Source organism: Ornithodoros turicata, chromosome 5 (assembly GCF_037126465.1).
Source record: "Ornithodoros turicata isolate Travis chromosome 5, ASM3712646v1, whole genome shotgun sequence".
Lineage (NCBI taxonomy): Eukaryota > Metazoa > Arthropoda > Arachnida > Ixodida > Argasidae > Ornithodoros > Ornithodoros turicata.
The window spans coordinates 21485803-21502126 of record NC_088205.1 but is presented as its reverse complement, the minus strand read 5'-3'; the positions used below and the strand labels follow the sequence as shown (position 1 = coordinate 21502126).

The following is a 16324-nucleotide window of genomic DNA, read 5'->3' as shown; positions in this document are numbered from 1 at the left end:
ACGACACACGTTGTGTCGTCTGTTTTCGTCTTTTAGCCAGTCTCGGGTTTTCGTCATGGATCTTAGCCACCAGCTTGCTTGCTTTTTAACCATTTTATCGGAAAAAACTTACTCGGTCCGAAGGGAGGATCATTTGTGTCATTAGCCCTCTAACATACTTGGTACGTGTACAAGGGCAAGTTCGTGTTGTTCATGCAGACCACGTAAGGCTTCAACATGGCTCAAAGACGGGAGCACCAGAGCTTTCCTCACACGAGCGTAGTACGGCGGGAGAGGTACAGAGAAGAACGGACTCTCGTCCAGTGGCAAACGTCTGGTTGGACAGTTCGGACTCTGATAGCGAAAGCACTGATGAAGAAGAGCAAGGTTTTGAGTTACCCGAGATTAGCCAGAATGGATCAGAGGGCTATGATACTTGCCAGGAACAACCAGGGTGTTTATGCCGAAGCAGTCAACGCGAGAGGCTCCGCTGATGCTCATGTACGGGAAGTTAGGATTACCAAGTTAAAAACCCTGTTGCCTAGTTGCAGTTCACTAACAAGTTGTTGATGCACTCTGTTTGATCATTGATAAAAAGAAAAAGCTTGTCGTGGGGGGGAATAAATGTTGCATGCAAGGGTTCTGCTTTCTTTATCCGTACATAGATTGTAAACATGATACGTTTGGTACGTTGAAGTGATAACTGCCAGGTGTACAGTGGCCACATATTCTTTGTATAAAAGGCTTGAAGGGTGTATCAAATAAAGTTTCTTGTCTGGTACTTTCATGGGGTACGTCGTGCATCCTTCAGTTCTAAAATGTAACAAACAGAAATGTCAATTTAAAAAGCAAGAGAAAAATGTCCTCACATATAGGACTCTCATCCAACTGATACTTTGTTCATTAGACTGGGGGGAAGAGCCTCACTTCATGTTGTTAGCCAACTGGAATCACAAAATTGTGAGAAATGAACTTGATCCAAAATTATTACATTTTGCTTAGGGATTGTGTTACCTGATTACTACTTAGCTCCAAGTCCAACTTTCAGCAAGTCTTGTAGGTTACCCGTAGCTGACAGATGGACTCGTGGCTCAATAGAATATATTCTTCTAGACAGGGTTTCTTTGTCCAAGTGCATAGTGTGAGAGGAAAATCCGATGTAGGGGCCTGTCTGTTAGCAAATCAGCTTAATGAGAAAAACTAGCATCATGTGGGAATAACTTATTTAATCTCCGGGTTCACATGTTATGGTGCTCTAAAAAGTGAATATGGAATGTGACTGCAGCCATAGCCTTGTGTGCAGATCATAAACATGGTTTGAGACATTTCCTCTGGAACAAACTATATTCAGTGGAAATTTTATGTGACAGACGCAGACTATCAGAAGCTTGACGTTCTGTGGCAGTATGCTTCAGAAAGTCATGCCTCCGTCAATCCTGTCAACATTCTGAGACATGATTCAAATGCCCAGATGCGCGTTCAACAAAGTTGGCTTTCATGACAAACTTTATGGCTTGAGAAAAAAAAAAAAAAGTCAACACTTGGATACAGTTTTTATGTCACAACACACGCGAATGCAAACTCTGTTTCAATCCAATCACGTCCTTGTAGACCTGAAAGCTTCAAAATGGCTTTCCTAGGCAGGCAGCAGCTTTGCCTTCTGGAGTAGACGCAATACTTCGTTGGCGTACTCTTCGGGGTACGTGCCCATGTGCTGGACATGCTTTGAGTCGTCGAAGGTACAGAAGGTGACGTCGATGCCCTTCTCCCTCCACCTGTCTGCCACCTGGAGACAAGTCTGGAGACAACTTACCGAGTCCGTCTTGGAGTTAATCATCAGTGCAGGGCACATGACTGAATTGTTATGGAATGCCTTAGAGGACGCCTTGTAGTGTATGGTGGCCCATGGGTACATGACCACTCCGTGGACATGCAGCAAGATTTCAAGCACTTTACGCAGGAACCGGCTCTTGGTGAGGGCCGTAGGGAAGCCAGCTGGAATGCCACCATAGTCTACGAGGCTATCATATACCTGTCAAGATTAAGGTTTAATGATGTACTAGCCCCACGAAAAATGCAACACCTCAATAATTTGGCAAGTGTCAAAACCCTTTTAATAAAAAAAAAAAAAAATCTGTCTTTGCAACAATTTTTTTTACTGGCCTTAACATGATGGCTGAAACTTGACTCGACTACTCCACCTTAAAAATTGTATGTCTGTTGATGTTGATGCGACGTCTGTTGATGAGATATGCTCCATGATGTTGATGCGGCTCGCTCACTAAGTAAAATATAAGTTATGCTACTTGAAAAAAATTTAACCTAGTTAAACATGTTGAAAGTGCACATAATATTCTGAGACATAATAATATCAAGTGGGTCTTGATGTGGGGCAGTTGTAACATATTTGAATAATATGGTCAGGTGACATATTTGCCAATCAATCCACATGAACGAATGAATGAGCCAAGCCAATGAATCCAAAACAAGCAATATAGCGGTGCCCTTTTGCTGTTGTCGATGAAAATTTCCAACAAACTGGACTTGCTTTCGCGAAAAGATGTTTGAAAAAGCTCAAATTTCAAAATCACAAACTTCAAAATTTCAAAATCACATTGTGTTGTACAGTAGAGAGTGGTTTTATAAAAATGTATTTAAATTGTTACTCTGCTGCACTAAGAATGGGAGCTAATGAGTTGTGGCTAACCCGTAGGCAGAAAATTGCATTAAAGCTAATGCCATTAAAACTGTCCATGTGGCACCACACGAAAGACATCACAACTTACCTCACTAAGCACTTTGGTAGGGGTATTATTCAATAAGTTGTACTATGAAAAGAGGCTTCAAAGTGGTAATTTATTGTTTTTCCATCTCCATTACCTTAAATGGCCACTAAACAGATCAATTACCATCTCAACTCAGATCTCAATTATCATGCTCCATAGAAGAATGTGGCTCACAATATCCAAATATGTCATTTCTTTAGTTGTAGCAAGCGGATTTACCAAGAAGCAATGTTATTCAAAGCGCATAATCCCTCCTCCTCGGAGAGCATCTCGCGATGAGTAGCCAAAAAATCTCGCTCTGATGCGTAGCAAAGCTGCACCGCAGATCAGTGGCATATTGAGTGCCAATGATGGAGTGCGAGGTGGACCAGCTTTAGGAGCATCACAGTGACATCGCAGAACGATACATCGCGGAAAACATAGAGTGAACATGAAATGGAATATTGTGGAATTTGGTTTTAAGTGAAAACACGTTTCCAAGCTCACTTCCCGGTACTGTAATAAGTTAAGAAAAGGGGTCACTGTTGGCTTCACATGGCGAGGCATGCGAATGAAAGAGTGTTGGTTTGGAGGCACTTTCTACTTTGTTTGTACTTTTTGGGAAACGTTCACAGTCATAGCCAACGCAGCACAGTGCAACAACAACAACAACAAAAAAGTTAATTTTGTATAATGCCCTTTTAAGAAAAATTAGGTTAGGAGTAAAGAAAGAAAAGCTAGGTTATTTCCTTATAGACCTTGTCACAATACTCTCAAACCACTGGTCTCTGTAAGCTCCTCAACCTCGTTCCCAGCGATGACACAACAGGGGTGGACTGCCAAAATCGCTCTTCCCATTGGGATGGATAGTTGTGGCCGCCGTCTAATGAGTATGACTGATAATAACGTAACATTCCATATAACTAGTCATCCGGTAAACATCTGAGCAGCGTATCAACGTTCGAAAAGATAAACGGAAAAGAAGACTGCTTTCTTCCGCGTGCGATATGCACAGTTGTTCACGTGAGGAGTGCTGGCTGATACGACATCCTTTCTACACCGGTTTCCAAAGGGGAGAAAATACATGGGCACGAAATGAGCACTAACAGACACGAAAACAAACGAAAACACACACGAGAAAATGAAGGAACTCGGCAAACGGCAGTCCACACCACGACCTACTAGATTATAACGACCATATCATAATCGGCAACCCCTATGAGGAGCCCGTCCGCACGATCCGCTAGGGGCGCATCGGTCCGTGAGATCTACATCATGATTGGACAATAGAAATTTGAATTTTGAACGCGCAGAAGCGGACGTACGACGATCGTAGCAGACGACAACAACAGCTCCCATGAAAACGCGTAGAATGATGATGGTAATCAACTTTAGAATGAAACATCTTCCATGGTATATCCACTGCTTTTACAAAAACACTAAGGAAAGGTGAAGCACAAAGTATTGTAGAAGATGAGGAAGCAATAACCGGGCTGATGAGTAGCGCCACCGCTAGCTTCCAAATGCGGCGCTACGAAGGGGTGCCTATGACATGGTTGTTATAATCTAGTAGGTCGTGGTCCACACGTGCGCCGCAGTTCCTGTGACTACCACGTGGTGGCAGCACTAATGGTGTCTCGCATTCCTTGAATCGCGTTTTTGTCCTGTGCACAAAAACGCAATTCAAAGAATGGGCAACGAAGGAAGTGTTGGAGGAAGTGCGATGGAGGAAGTGTTATGTGATGTAAAATGAGGTACCTGTGCGCGTATTCGTGGTAGAACGTCCGCGTAGCGCTTTCCAGTACGTTGGACACGGACCAAGATTTCTCCCATCTGATAACCACCCACGGAGAAAGCGTGCAACGCTAGTTTCTTGTAGTCTGGGTTGTCCACCAGGAAGTCGAGCACCATCTGTGCCACTACCTGAGCAAACAAATTCCTTTCTTTATCCTTGTGTCAGAAATTTCCTCAATAGATGCCAAACATAAGAAGTAAAATGTGACCTAATAAATTAGAATTGAGATGCTTGGCACAACTAAATGCTACAAGGTATGAGATACCTTCAGACAATTTTGTAATGAGTGACCAACTTCTGTGCACTCGATCAGGAAAAAGAAAATAAAAGGAGAGGACGAGGTGATTAAGAAGCAAAGAAAACAAAACCGTAATGTACAAATGAGCAAGACCGTTTTCAGCATGGAATAATGGATGCCAGCTAACAAGGGTTTTTAAGTTTCTAGACATTCGTCAGATATACTCCAAAACAATGATCACCAGGATGGAGGCCCGCATCAAGATACAGGCCGTTTATCAATTACATTTCCATAGCTTCCATAAGACCTTTCACGCTTGCAATTCCGAACATTGCCAATTTATTGCACACCACATTTCTCACAAAACATGATATAGCATGTACTGAATGGGTGCATTAAAGGGGCACTGAAATGCAGAAGCAAGTTCACTTCAAGCTACATTACATGCTGCGTTAACTTCGTACATGTTACGATAATTCAAAACGTTGATTCCGTTTCGAAGCTACAGTCAGCACATTCGAGTTTAAATTCGGAGTAAATTGATGCCAAGTATAACAACGAGAGACATGTACAGCCAGAGAACTAACGCTATGAAGTTCGAACAAGACTGCACGCTGGAACTTGTTCTCCAGTTTTTGCATCACACAGCATTGCGCCTGCGCGCTCAAATTTGCACTTGGCCTACTGGCCCGGGTGTATACAAAAGCGTAAAAAAATTTAACAACAATATCTTTTAAAGCTTGGGAGATACGTGCACGCAAAAAGAGCAAAACTGAAACACTCTTGATTTTCTTGCGGAATTTTCTTGATTTTGTTGCACAAAAACTATTTGGGAGAAATCATTCATTTTGCCACTCTTATCATCATATACGATGAGCTTCTAAGCATTAAAAAAAAATAATGAAAATTCAGGAGGTCGATGGGACCTGCCTGCCTGATCTGACATGAAAATGGCCTGTACTGAGATCTTTACAAAGTTAGTTTTAACAGGTGTAGAGGAACTATGCTCCCCTCCCTCTTCTTTGATAGATACTAGGTGCATTCTTTTCACCTACACTCCTTGCAGCTAGTGCAAGGGGGCAGCAATTTTGCATCCTTTTTAGAGAGCGCAACTCACACTTTCGCATTAGTTTCACGATGGTACTATTTCTGTACCAGACCCTAAAACCTCGGCACCTTCGGTAGAATAGGTGCAAGGGTGCAGTGAGCAAGACGAGCAGACGTCACACACAACAGTGTGTTGGAAAACGCACATATGCTCAATGTCTGGATGAATGTGGGAGAGCCGTTGCCGACGATGACCCAAAGCTGTTAAGAGTATATGTACCGTGGATCACAAAACCCCGAAAATGTATCTTTTGAGCGGCATTGATCTTTTCGGTGTGATCCCTGCATGTTGTTAGTTTCTTTCTTGCATACAGCTTTTTGCAGCAATTTTAGTGTCACACCACTCGCTTCATCGTTGGATAAAACATTAGATATTCAAACATTGTTGAGGTTGATTTACAGAGGCAAGTTGGCAAAAGAAACAAGCGTTTGCATTCGGTTAGAGTAGTGCAGAGCGGTGCTTTCGTAGTAGGTAGCGGAACCTGCATCCGTTTGCTAGGCGATACAAATGCGGCTGCCCCTTCTGAATATGTACATATTAAAGGGGCACTAAAATTCAAAAACAACTTTTTCTCAAATGAAAGTCCATGTTTTAATTAATATAATGCATGTAAAATTTGTTCAGACAGCGTTACCATTTTTTAAAAAAAAAGCACAATGAAAACAGAACCCTCTTTAGCAGCAACGAATGGGATCCTCAGGAAGCAAAGATTGGCGGCATTCAATCGGACAGCAGGAAAAGCGTGCGAATGCCTATCGTGCGCGTGTGGATTTGAAACGGGTCCTGTCGTAGGCATTGTGTATGTACGCGGCATGATGTGCAATCCTACATTTTTCAATACGAATTTAGTGAATTGGATCACATAACCGTAATCCAAAATGTCCTGGTGACAACAACACTCTTCATGTCATTCGGACGGCAACACCAGCGTGCTTTGTAAGTCGCGCGATGCTTTTCACCAGAACTGCTGCATGGCGTGTCACTAAAGCACCCGAGTTATACCCAGGTGTCCAACGCACGGACTAAAGGGTTGTTCACTGCGTAGCGCCAAGGCAAGGAAGAGTCCGGTACGATTCTAAATGAAGATGCGTAAATTAACATAGCGTGGAACGTTGTTTGAAGTGAACTCGTGGTGGCATTTCAGTGCCCCTTTAAGGAGCTGAAGCACCCCAACTGCAGTATGCCTGCTACCATAGCGACTGCGAACAACATACAAACAACTGCGCTCAATGGCAGATGACACAGAAGATGGCACCAGCTTGCACTCTTGCATTCTTTTCAGGTCGAGGGGTGGCTGCAGCGGTCAGAAACCTTTCCGTCATTTCCATTGCACCCTTGATGAAAAAAGTAAAATGGAGCAGTGCCTTTTATGACAAAAAAAAACGCACCTACTATCTTGACACATGTTCAACTTTTATCACCTGATCAAGTGCACAAGAGCTCTTCACTCAGATGCTCGAAGTTTTCATCCTTCCAATACCTCCTTCAGCTACACTAAGATACATTCTTTGTCCAATTCACAAATACTTGCGGGGAAACTGGGACAGTGTAACTCCATTTTCAATTATGTTTCTTTTAGAGTATGGGCGTACCGAGAGTGGGTACAAAGGGGGGCAGTACACCCAACCTAGAGCTCCAAGGTGAAAATAGTGCGCTCTTTAGTCATAGGTCATAATGATTATTCTCAGATGTCATGATAGGAACCTCTGAACACCCACACAGTCCGTAACATCCGCCTCCAGAAGAAGAGGCGGCGGGGTGGGGTGTTGCATACTTGCCCCCCCCTCCCCCCTTCCTTGGGAAAATTCCTTGTAACACCATGTGTTAGAGAACAATCTAGAGGCATACCTGGGCCCCTGACTTTGGCAGCATCAACTGAGTGGGGTGAGTGCGAACGGTCAACACGTCAAAGCCCAGGTCGAGGTAAAAGTCATGGTAGTGGTTGAGATGTGCCTCCTTGGCAGACATCCAGGCAAGGATGACGGCCAGTGGGTGCTGACGCCCCGTGCCGACGTCCTTCTGGGGGTTTCCTCCGTGGTTCAGTATGGGACTCCCCACTGGTATTCCTGCCGCCGGATTGCAGCCAGCCTTGACGCTGCTCACTGTCGACACTTCATGCTCTCCAAAGAACGGAGATGGTTTTTCTGTTCGTCTCAGTTGAAGGTTGGTGTTTATGGTCTCCACAGAGGTGGAGATGTTTTGGAATGAAAGGCATGGCACTAAGACCTAGAGAAGATAACCAAACAGCTCTATTCTATGTCCGCTGCTTGTCAGACAGAGTCACACTGATCAAAATACTCATTTGTGTGATAGCAAGAACCCAGATTTGTATGCAATATGGTCTTTTTTTTGTTTCTATGTGTACCAATCAGGATGTGTATTTTTCTCTTTTCTTGTTGCTGTCACCTTTGTATTGAGGGGGTTACAGACTCCCTCAAGCTGCATTGTGTAGCTTTTTTTCTGTGCCTCCCTTTTTTGGAAGAAATGAATAAAGTAAAAAAAAAGTCACATTTAGGTGTTTATAGGCATTTTTAGGCAAATGCCTAAAATTCCGGGCCCTAAATCTAATGCGTCTCGCCAGGCTCTGTGAGGACCCTGGTTTGAGTTGGACGGGCAAGGTACCTGAAAATGGCTTTCAAAAGCATTTCTCGTGCGATTAACCACTATTTGAATTAGTGACCGATCTTCACAATTGCCTGCATTCAAATGATCAAACTGATGCCTTATTTATTGATTTTAAAAAGGCTTTCGATAAGGTCCTGCATTAATGACTCCTCTTCAAGACTGCTAACTACACGCTACATCCTCAAGTTCTAAATTGGTTGCACGCTTTCCTTCAAAATAGATATCAATCAGTTATCATGGATGGTAAAAGGTCGCCACACAGCTTGGTGAAATCCGGAGTCCCTCAAGGCCCTATCCTGTTTTTGATGTACATCAACAATTTACCTGACTCTGTTCAATCAACTAATCAGGCTGTATGCAGACGACTGTAAGGGATTGAGAGATTCTTCAATCTGACCTGGATAGTCTTTACTCCTGGTGTTCTAAATGGCTTATGCAAATCAATTACGATAAATCTAAATGCATGACAGTCACTTCTCTGACAGCCCCATATTTGAACACATACACAACTCCGCACTCTTCACTGCAAAGAACCTCTGCGTATAAATATCTCTGTATCACTATAACAAGCGACCTCACCTGGACCTCACACATCAACTCTAACGTGACTCAAGCAAATAAATCATTAGGCTTTAAGCTTCACCTGCACCTGGTCTCACCTGAAACGAAGTCTCTCGCCTACACAACCTTAGTCCGACCACAGCCTCTACAATCTGGAACCCATCCCAACATCCCTTAATCAACAAAGTAGAATCTGTACAGAACAGAGCAGCGCAGTTTCATTACTCATGATTATCATCCTTTTTCCAGCATCTCAGCCATTAAGGCCTAACTTTCTCTTACTCCTTTGATTACCAGACGAAAGGTATCAGGCCTGGCATTTTTTCATAAGTTGTATTACAGTCACCCTCTTCCGCCCCACCCCACTTACTGTTGACCCCCCTCACAAGTTATTTCCAAGACTTGATCGCCCGCATAAAGTACTTGCTCCACCTACATGGACAAAAATTTTCCTCTACTCTCGACACCAGCTGATGGTGTCCAACTGGAATGACTTTCCTGTCCCCATAGCATCAGAAAAAAATATATCATTTATTTCCAAGTCTTTCCAAGGTCTTTAAAGTAAATAAATGAAATGAAATGTACCTAAAAGATGATTGGCACTTGAAGTACAGAACAATGTACTATATTGCAAATACATACACTGTTGTGTGGTGATAAACAGTGAGAAATGTTTTTCATGGGCATAGGAAATGCTTTCAGGAAATGCTTGTCATGGCAAACTCATCGCTTACTTAAGATTATGAAATAAAACATGTGGGATAACTTGTATTTAAATGCACAAAGTATTATTTATAGAGCTACCTATGTACATCACAGTGTGCTAATCCCTAGGTATAATATGAACCAAGAAGACAGGACCCTTCATAGAAAACAGACTGTCATTTCCCTGCACGTATTTCACAGGCTTTTCAGCAAAAGACTCTAAGAGGGCCATAAAAGAGTAGGAAGCACAACGCAATATTACCTGTGTTTTGCTATTTGCAACAAAATTGTTGATGGTGACATATAAAGAGGTAAAACATAGAGAAACCATTTAACCAGAGGCGGAGATCCAGAGATTTGTGTGTGTGTGGGGGGGCAGTTTTTTTTGTTAGGCCACGTAGTCGGGGAGGGGAGAGATGGAAATCCAATGTAAAAAAAATATGCTTTTTGGGGGGCGATCTCCCCGGATCTGCCACGGCATGGAATTCTCAATCATACATTGTGAAATAGCCGGATATTGTAGTGAAAACTGAAGGGAACAATGGAACAGAGCAATAAGATGAGGCCTAGTGAACATGGCACACATTCAAATGTAAATGCCTCTTGGAGTGCCTAACATGCATGCGTATTTTCGTGTTTCTGACTTTGAACTTTTGGAGGATGTAAAAGTAGTAGTCTCTCTGGCTTGGCAACATTTCAAGTGAGTCAAAATAACCTAACCGTTACTAACCTTCAACCGTTTTCTCAGTATAGCTCCACCTGCGTAGTCATTCCTCGCTTCGTACAATATTCGACGGTCTCTTCAAAAGTTTTATGGCGTCCTCTAGAATCGACAGGGACAGCTGCTGCTTTCACAGCCCTTCAAGTGTTTTTTTCTTTTTTTTTTTTTTTCAGAAACACAAAAGTTATTTACCGATCTGTCAGTTTTTTTACTTTACTAATAGGTATTTTGAGCACTTCATGGGAAAGCACCAAAAGTACTTGATGTACAGTGCAAAGTTCACCCTTTAAAATGTACTTAAAGTAAAGTACAAGTACTCAGGATAAGGGATACTTGAGTGCTTGGTACTTCACGTAATATTTATCACTGGACGTCACAGACACATCTGACAAAAACCTATGGTCCTCAATTGAAAATTAAAATGATAACTCGTGTTAATAATGTCATATCTGTCAGTCTCAACTTGAAGAAACAAATGCTCCTCGGTAAATTTCACAAGAAATGTCGCTTTCCTACACAATCATACCCGAAAGGACAACGGGGGTAAAATCTTCTCTTCCTCACGTAAGGTTCCCACAGAAAACAATTCTCACTGCATAAGTTTTGTGAGCACTAAGATTATTCATTATTGCTAATATTACCATGCAGAAGACACTTATAGGAATGGTTTTGTCTGACAAAAAGAGACGACTGTCCTACTACGTCGGAAACACAGAGCGAACTAGGAAGAGCAAAGTTACGGCCTCGCGATTGTTCACCTGCTTGCAGGTAACACCATATCGAAGCCCTGACAGAATAGTTAAAAAGCACGCGAGCGAGCTGTGGATTCATAACGAAAAGCACGAACAAGGTTAGTTTTGCTTGTCGGGTGTTTCGTTATGAATGCATACTTCCTTCCGCGGCTTCAGAAATTACATTTCTACACGCAGATTGCAATGATATCCGTTGCCTAGCTGTCTTACCTTGCAGATCGATCCCAAATTTTTCTGATTTTGTGGCCTTGAGAAGACAACCGTTATGTGACGAATGCATCTGAAAACTAGTGCCATACTCCACTTTTCGGAAGAACTTCAATTTCAAGAGGCACACAATGCACAACTAGGAGCGTACCAGACCCAGCTGTCATGGGTCTCAGACAGAGCGGTATGATATGTTTGTCTACAGCTACAGTGGCAACAGCTGGCTAGTCTCAGCGTCTCAGCTCTTAGCCACCAACCGAGCCGACAGCAGCCAGAGCCGAAAGAATGCGAACGCAATGCATTCTGGATAGGTCCTGGTCACACGCACGTGGTCACACGTCACAGCAAAAGTCAGCACCCACGTGACCTTAAAGATGGCCGCGCCCATGGTCAGCGACCAAACCCTTGTAAACAACGCGATTGCTGTTTCTGTGTGCCGTTTTGGACGCCTTAAGCAATTATTGAATTATTTTTATCCGACAATCTCGCAGTAAAACTCGCAGTTTTGTACATGAATACCCGAACTGTTGACCACTTACAAAGGTGTGATGACGACCCCGCGTTAAGACGGACTGAGTCGATGCGATGTACAGGGTGTGTGCAGAAAAACATGACCCGCATTTTAGGCACATAACTTGTTGTCTACCTAACTAACGAACTTCCGGTGGCGCACGATGGCGCATTTATGCGTGCGAAATCTTCAGAAAAATTGTGGAAGCCATACTCAGCTTAAAAAATAAACGGAGCAACGGAAACGTCGGCCTCCGTGCATCGGAATAGGGCAACATGGTGGACGTAGGAGAGTTGTGTTCAAGTACCGCTAGGGGAGCTATCGGTGCATAAATCGAAACGATGTCCCACATGGATGAAAAAATGGCTAGGAAGCAAGCGAGCTGGTGAAGATGATGCATAATGTAAAAACCCCGAGACTAGGGAACACGAAGGGACAGACACAACACGAAGTCTTCGTGTTGTGTCTGTGCCTTCGTGTTCCCTAGTCTCGGGGTTTTTACATTATGCACCACATGGATGCTCATCGGCAGAACCCCTAGCGGTGCCTGCACATAACTCTCCTCAGAACGAAATGCACTACCATGCTCAGTGATGACCGCCCTATTCTAATGTATGGAAACTCATGTTTTCGCGCTCTGTTTATTTTTTTTTACGCTGAGTATGGCTTCCAGGATTTTTTTGTAGCTTTTGCACGCATAAATACATAAATACGCCATCGTACGCCACCGGAAGTTCCTCGGGTAAGTAGACAACGAGTTACATGTAAAAATGCGGGTCACGTTTTTCTGCTCACACCCTGTACTTAAACTTCGGAGAAATGGGCTACTACGTCGTAGAAAAAGCACTGTGTAGTTTACACTGACAAACTACGTTCATCTATTGGCTTTATGCCGTCACACCATAGCTTTACCAATGCTTTTTCCCTCTTTCTGGTGGTCCGGCGCACCCCGCCTATATGCGTGCTTCTTTTCCCTCTTTCTGGAGGGCCGGTGCAAGCAAGCGCGTGACCACGACAGGATGGCAGTTTTGCGAAAAGCACCCGCTTGAGGGTAGTTACAAAGATGGCGGGCTTATGTACGTCACCCCTGTGAGCCAGCCACTAGTACATATTACAGCCACTCCACAAGTCCCTAGTCCACTTGACAACAGATGGCACGTGGACCTCATGCGGCTTGTCACGTGGACCCCATGCGACTAATCCAGACTTATCACGTGCACAAGATATATGATAAGCAAATTTCTCCCGGGGTATTGTTTGACCGAACAGAAAACCAGGTGTTTCTTCACGAATATTTGTTTCGAAAGAAACGAACTTTTGAAGGATGAGACAACTTAGATTTCCCCTTCAAGAACATGTCTACTCAAAATTTACACTGTGTTATCATTTCCTTTTTATTATTATTCTGTTCTGCGCGATTATTTCCTTCATTTAATCGTGAAAGTTATTATTCTTGGATGAGGTTTCTCCATGTGAGGGAACCTCAATTTTATACCAGCTAATTTTAATGAATAATGCAAGAAGGTCTAGCCGATGAGCCTAGCTTGTGGTTGCACGACGGCGGCATAACGGCCGGGTTAGCATACTGTTACGTATTTTGTAGTAAACAGAATGAGTCATTGCACTCTAATTTGTTGAGTTAAAATACTTTGCAAATTTATTTATAAATGTCTCACTTAATGCATGTTTTTTTTTCTCTCTCATTTTCTCTCTCTCTCTTTCTCTTTTGTTTGAGTGTGTGCGTTTGCGCTGTCGCTCGCAGTGCGCCAAGCGGAAAGGCACATTTCTGTGCGGCTCCACAAACGCTCCTTTGTGTCGAGCCGACCACGTGCTCTTCCGGCTTCTACTAGATTCGATTCGCACCGTGTCGCGTGCGTACAGCCCATCTGCGCCAAAAGTCGCGAGCGCTCGCGCGATATCTTCTCTGCAGTGCTTCTCTGCGGTTGCTTATTTTGTTTTCAGGTGCAAGTATTGCTTGTCTGTGGCGCTCAATGACTGTGAAACGTATAATTTCTGAGAATGCGCAATACAGGTCGACTACCAATGCATATACACATAGACATGCATGATGAACCTGGCCTTTCAAATCCACAGCGACCTCAGTAGCCTCACGCTGTATACAAGCCTCGCATCGAGCTGCAATACGGTGATATAGCCCCAACGCAAGTTCATCGAGCTCATGCCACTGCCGCTACGACGGCTCGACAGTGGTTTACCCAGAATTTCGTCCTGGGGGTCTTGGGCTCTGCAAGCGTGTGCTTTTGACGATATATTGTGCAATCTCACAAAATTTTAGGGAAGTCTCCTCCGGATTTTTTTTCTTTTTTTAGGGGGAGGGGGGTTCTGGGCACTGCGGCTTGATATCCCCTCGAGGCAGGTAACAGCTTTGTGTAACAGGATACATTAGATCGATTTTGCGTAAATTATTTACGTGCATTGGATCAGTCCACCCAGCTTATTTGAGCTACAGGTCTCGGTAGCAACACTGGACCTTGGCTTCTTTACATATTTTAATGTGCAAAAAAAAGGTCCAATTGGGCTTTTTTTGTGTGTGTCACCCACTGGACTGAAACCGTTTAGAACCATTCGATCCCCCATTACAAATAACTGGCAAGCTCAGGCATACCAATTGGTCCCATACTAGCTAACTAACACAACCCAAATGGTTATACCAAATGGTCCGATGGAGTCCTGCCGAGTCGGGTCTGAGGATTACAGCTGCGGTGTCGTCAACAGAGAATATCACACACGAACGTACGCAGAAGGTAACAACTTGTTATTTATTGCACGTTCAGAGGTCTTGTTGACTAGAATTGTTCAGAACAATTACAGTGGTCATTTCTGAACGAATACAACACAACAGGTTTTTATTAAAAAGCGATGAGCTATCGGCGCAAGGCGATAACACTTCATAAGGAAGGGGTTCAGATTATCGTACATATCAATCGAGTTACTAGCCACCTTACTTCGAATTTGAGAGTTCAGGAAATGTTTGGCAAATTTCCAATAAAGTTTCAGTTTCCTACACGGACGATTGTGCTTTCTCGTAACTCAGCTGATGCACGGGTGCGAAGAGAAGATACTACGCATAACACTGCAGTTCACCACACAGATACAATTATGTTTGCGTTTTTACACGGTTTGAAAAAAAAAAAAAAACAGACGAAACACTTCGTTGACGGAGCTAACGGAGCTGAACAATCGACGCGACCAACGACAACGGAAACTTGCTCAGTGTTGCCACACCCATCGGAGGAAAAGTATATGGAGATCACTTATTAAGAAGTATGGAGATTTCCGTAAAAATCTGTAGATGCCAGTAAAACATATAATTTGTTTAACAAACATCGTTTTTAGGCCAGGATTTTGTGCGTTTCCTCGTCCGAAATTTTATGTTTCGCTTGTTGCCACGCAGAAAGGATTGGCTCTCCCGGACTCAAATCCTGGCACCGGCTGTACTGTCTGGGAAGCACCTAGCAACAAGCCGGCATGCAAACCGCCCTGAAATAGCACAACCTGTTCGTCGGTGCCAATGCGCTGGCGACTGCGTGACATCTATATATATATTTGCATAGAAACAACGGAAATATGTGATGGCAAAAGTTATTGGAGAGCTGCGCAAATGTCTTGGCTCTCCCGGGTTCGAAACCTGGCGCAAGCTGTGCTGTCTGGGAAGAACAGAGCAACAAGCCGGAAGCAAACCGCCCTGAAATAGCACAACCTGTTCGTCGGTGCCAATGCGCTGGCGACTGCGTGAGATCTATATATATGTTTGCATAGAAACAACGGAAATATGTGATGGCAAAAGTTATTGGAGAGCTGCGCAAATGTCTTGGCTCTACCGGGTTCGAAACCTGGCGCAAGCTGTGCTGTCTGGGAAGAACAGAGCAACAAGCCGGAAGCAAACCGCCCTGAAATAGCACAACCTGTTCGTCGGTGCCAATGCGCTGGCGACTGCGTGAGATCTATATATATGTTTGCATAGAAACAACGGAAATATGTGATGGCAAAAGTTATTGGAGAGCTGCGCAAATGTCTTGGCTCTCCCGGGTTCGAAACCTGGCGCAAGCTGTGCTGTCTGGGAAGAACAGAGCAACAAGCCGGAAGCAAACCGCCCTGAAATAGCACAACCTGTTCGTCGGTGCCAATGCGCTGGCGACTGCGTGAGATCTATATATATGTTTGCATAGAAACAACGGAAATATGTGATGGCAAAAGTTATTGGAGAGCTGCGCAAATGTCTTGGCTCTACCGGGTTCGAAACCTGGCGCAAGCTGTGCTGTCTGGGAAGAACAGAGCAACAAGCCGGAAGCAAACCGCCCTGAAATAGCACAACCTGTTCGTCGGTGCCAATGCG

At 43.8% G+C, this 16324-nt stretch overlaps 2 protein-coding genes across 3 annotated transcripts in view; both read right to left on the bottom strand.

Annotated features, from left to right (window-relative positions):
- LOC135394198 (protein ELYS-like) overlaps window positions 1–1357 on the bottom strand; it is a 64654-nt gene extending 63297 nt beyond the window's left edge. The window contains exons 1-2 of the mRNA XM_064624805.1: window positions 994–1357; window positions 113–923 (exon numbers count right to left, since the gene is read on the bottom strand). Coding sequence (XP_064480875.1) covers window positions 113–142 — 30 coding nt within the window. The 5' untranslated portion in view covers window positions 143–923; window positions 994–1357. The remainder of the gene's footprint in view (window positions 1–112; window positions 924–993) is intronic.
- A 110-nt stretch (window positions 1358–1467) lies between these two features.
- On the bottom strand, window positions 1468–12218 carry LOC135394199 (uncharacterized). Of its 2 annotated transcripts, none has more exons than XM_064624808.1 (4): window positions 11996–12218; window positions 7734–8111; window positions 4503–4667; window positions 1468–2011 (listed from the first exon to the last, which is right to left on the bottom strand). In XM_064624808.1, exons 1-4 carry the CDS (start codon window positions 12086–12088, stop codon window positions 1616–1618), a joined length of 1032 nt encoding a protein of 343 aa, XP_064480878.1. In that variant the 5' UTR covers window positions 12089–12218; the 3' UTR covers window positions 1468–1615. The 2 variants fall into 2 exon arrangements, with proteins under 2 accessions (XP_064480878.1, XP_064480879.1); XM_064624809.1 differs by lacking the exon at window positions 11996–12218 and adding an exon at window positions 11460–11686.
- Between the last annotated feature and the right edge of the window lie 4106 nt (window positions 12219–16324).

Excerpts from the sequence above, each read along its gene's own strand:
- LOC135394199 (XM_064624808.1), bottom strand. The coding sequence starts at position 12,088 with ATGTGCCTAAAATGCGGGTCATGTTTTTCTGCACACACCCTGTACATC. Across the intron at positions 4,668-7,733 it reads TGCCAAAGTCAGGGGCCCAG|GTAGTGGCACAGATGGTGCT; the intron begins GTATGCCTCTAG and ends TTGTTTGCTCAG. Across the intron at positions 2,012-4,502 it reads TACCACGAATACGCGCACAG|GTATATGATAGCCTCGTAGA; the intron begins GTACCTCATTTT and ends TAATCTTGACAG.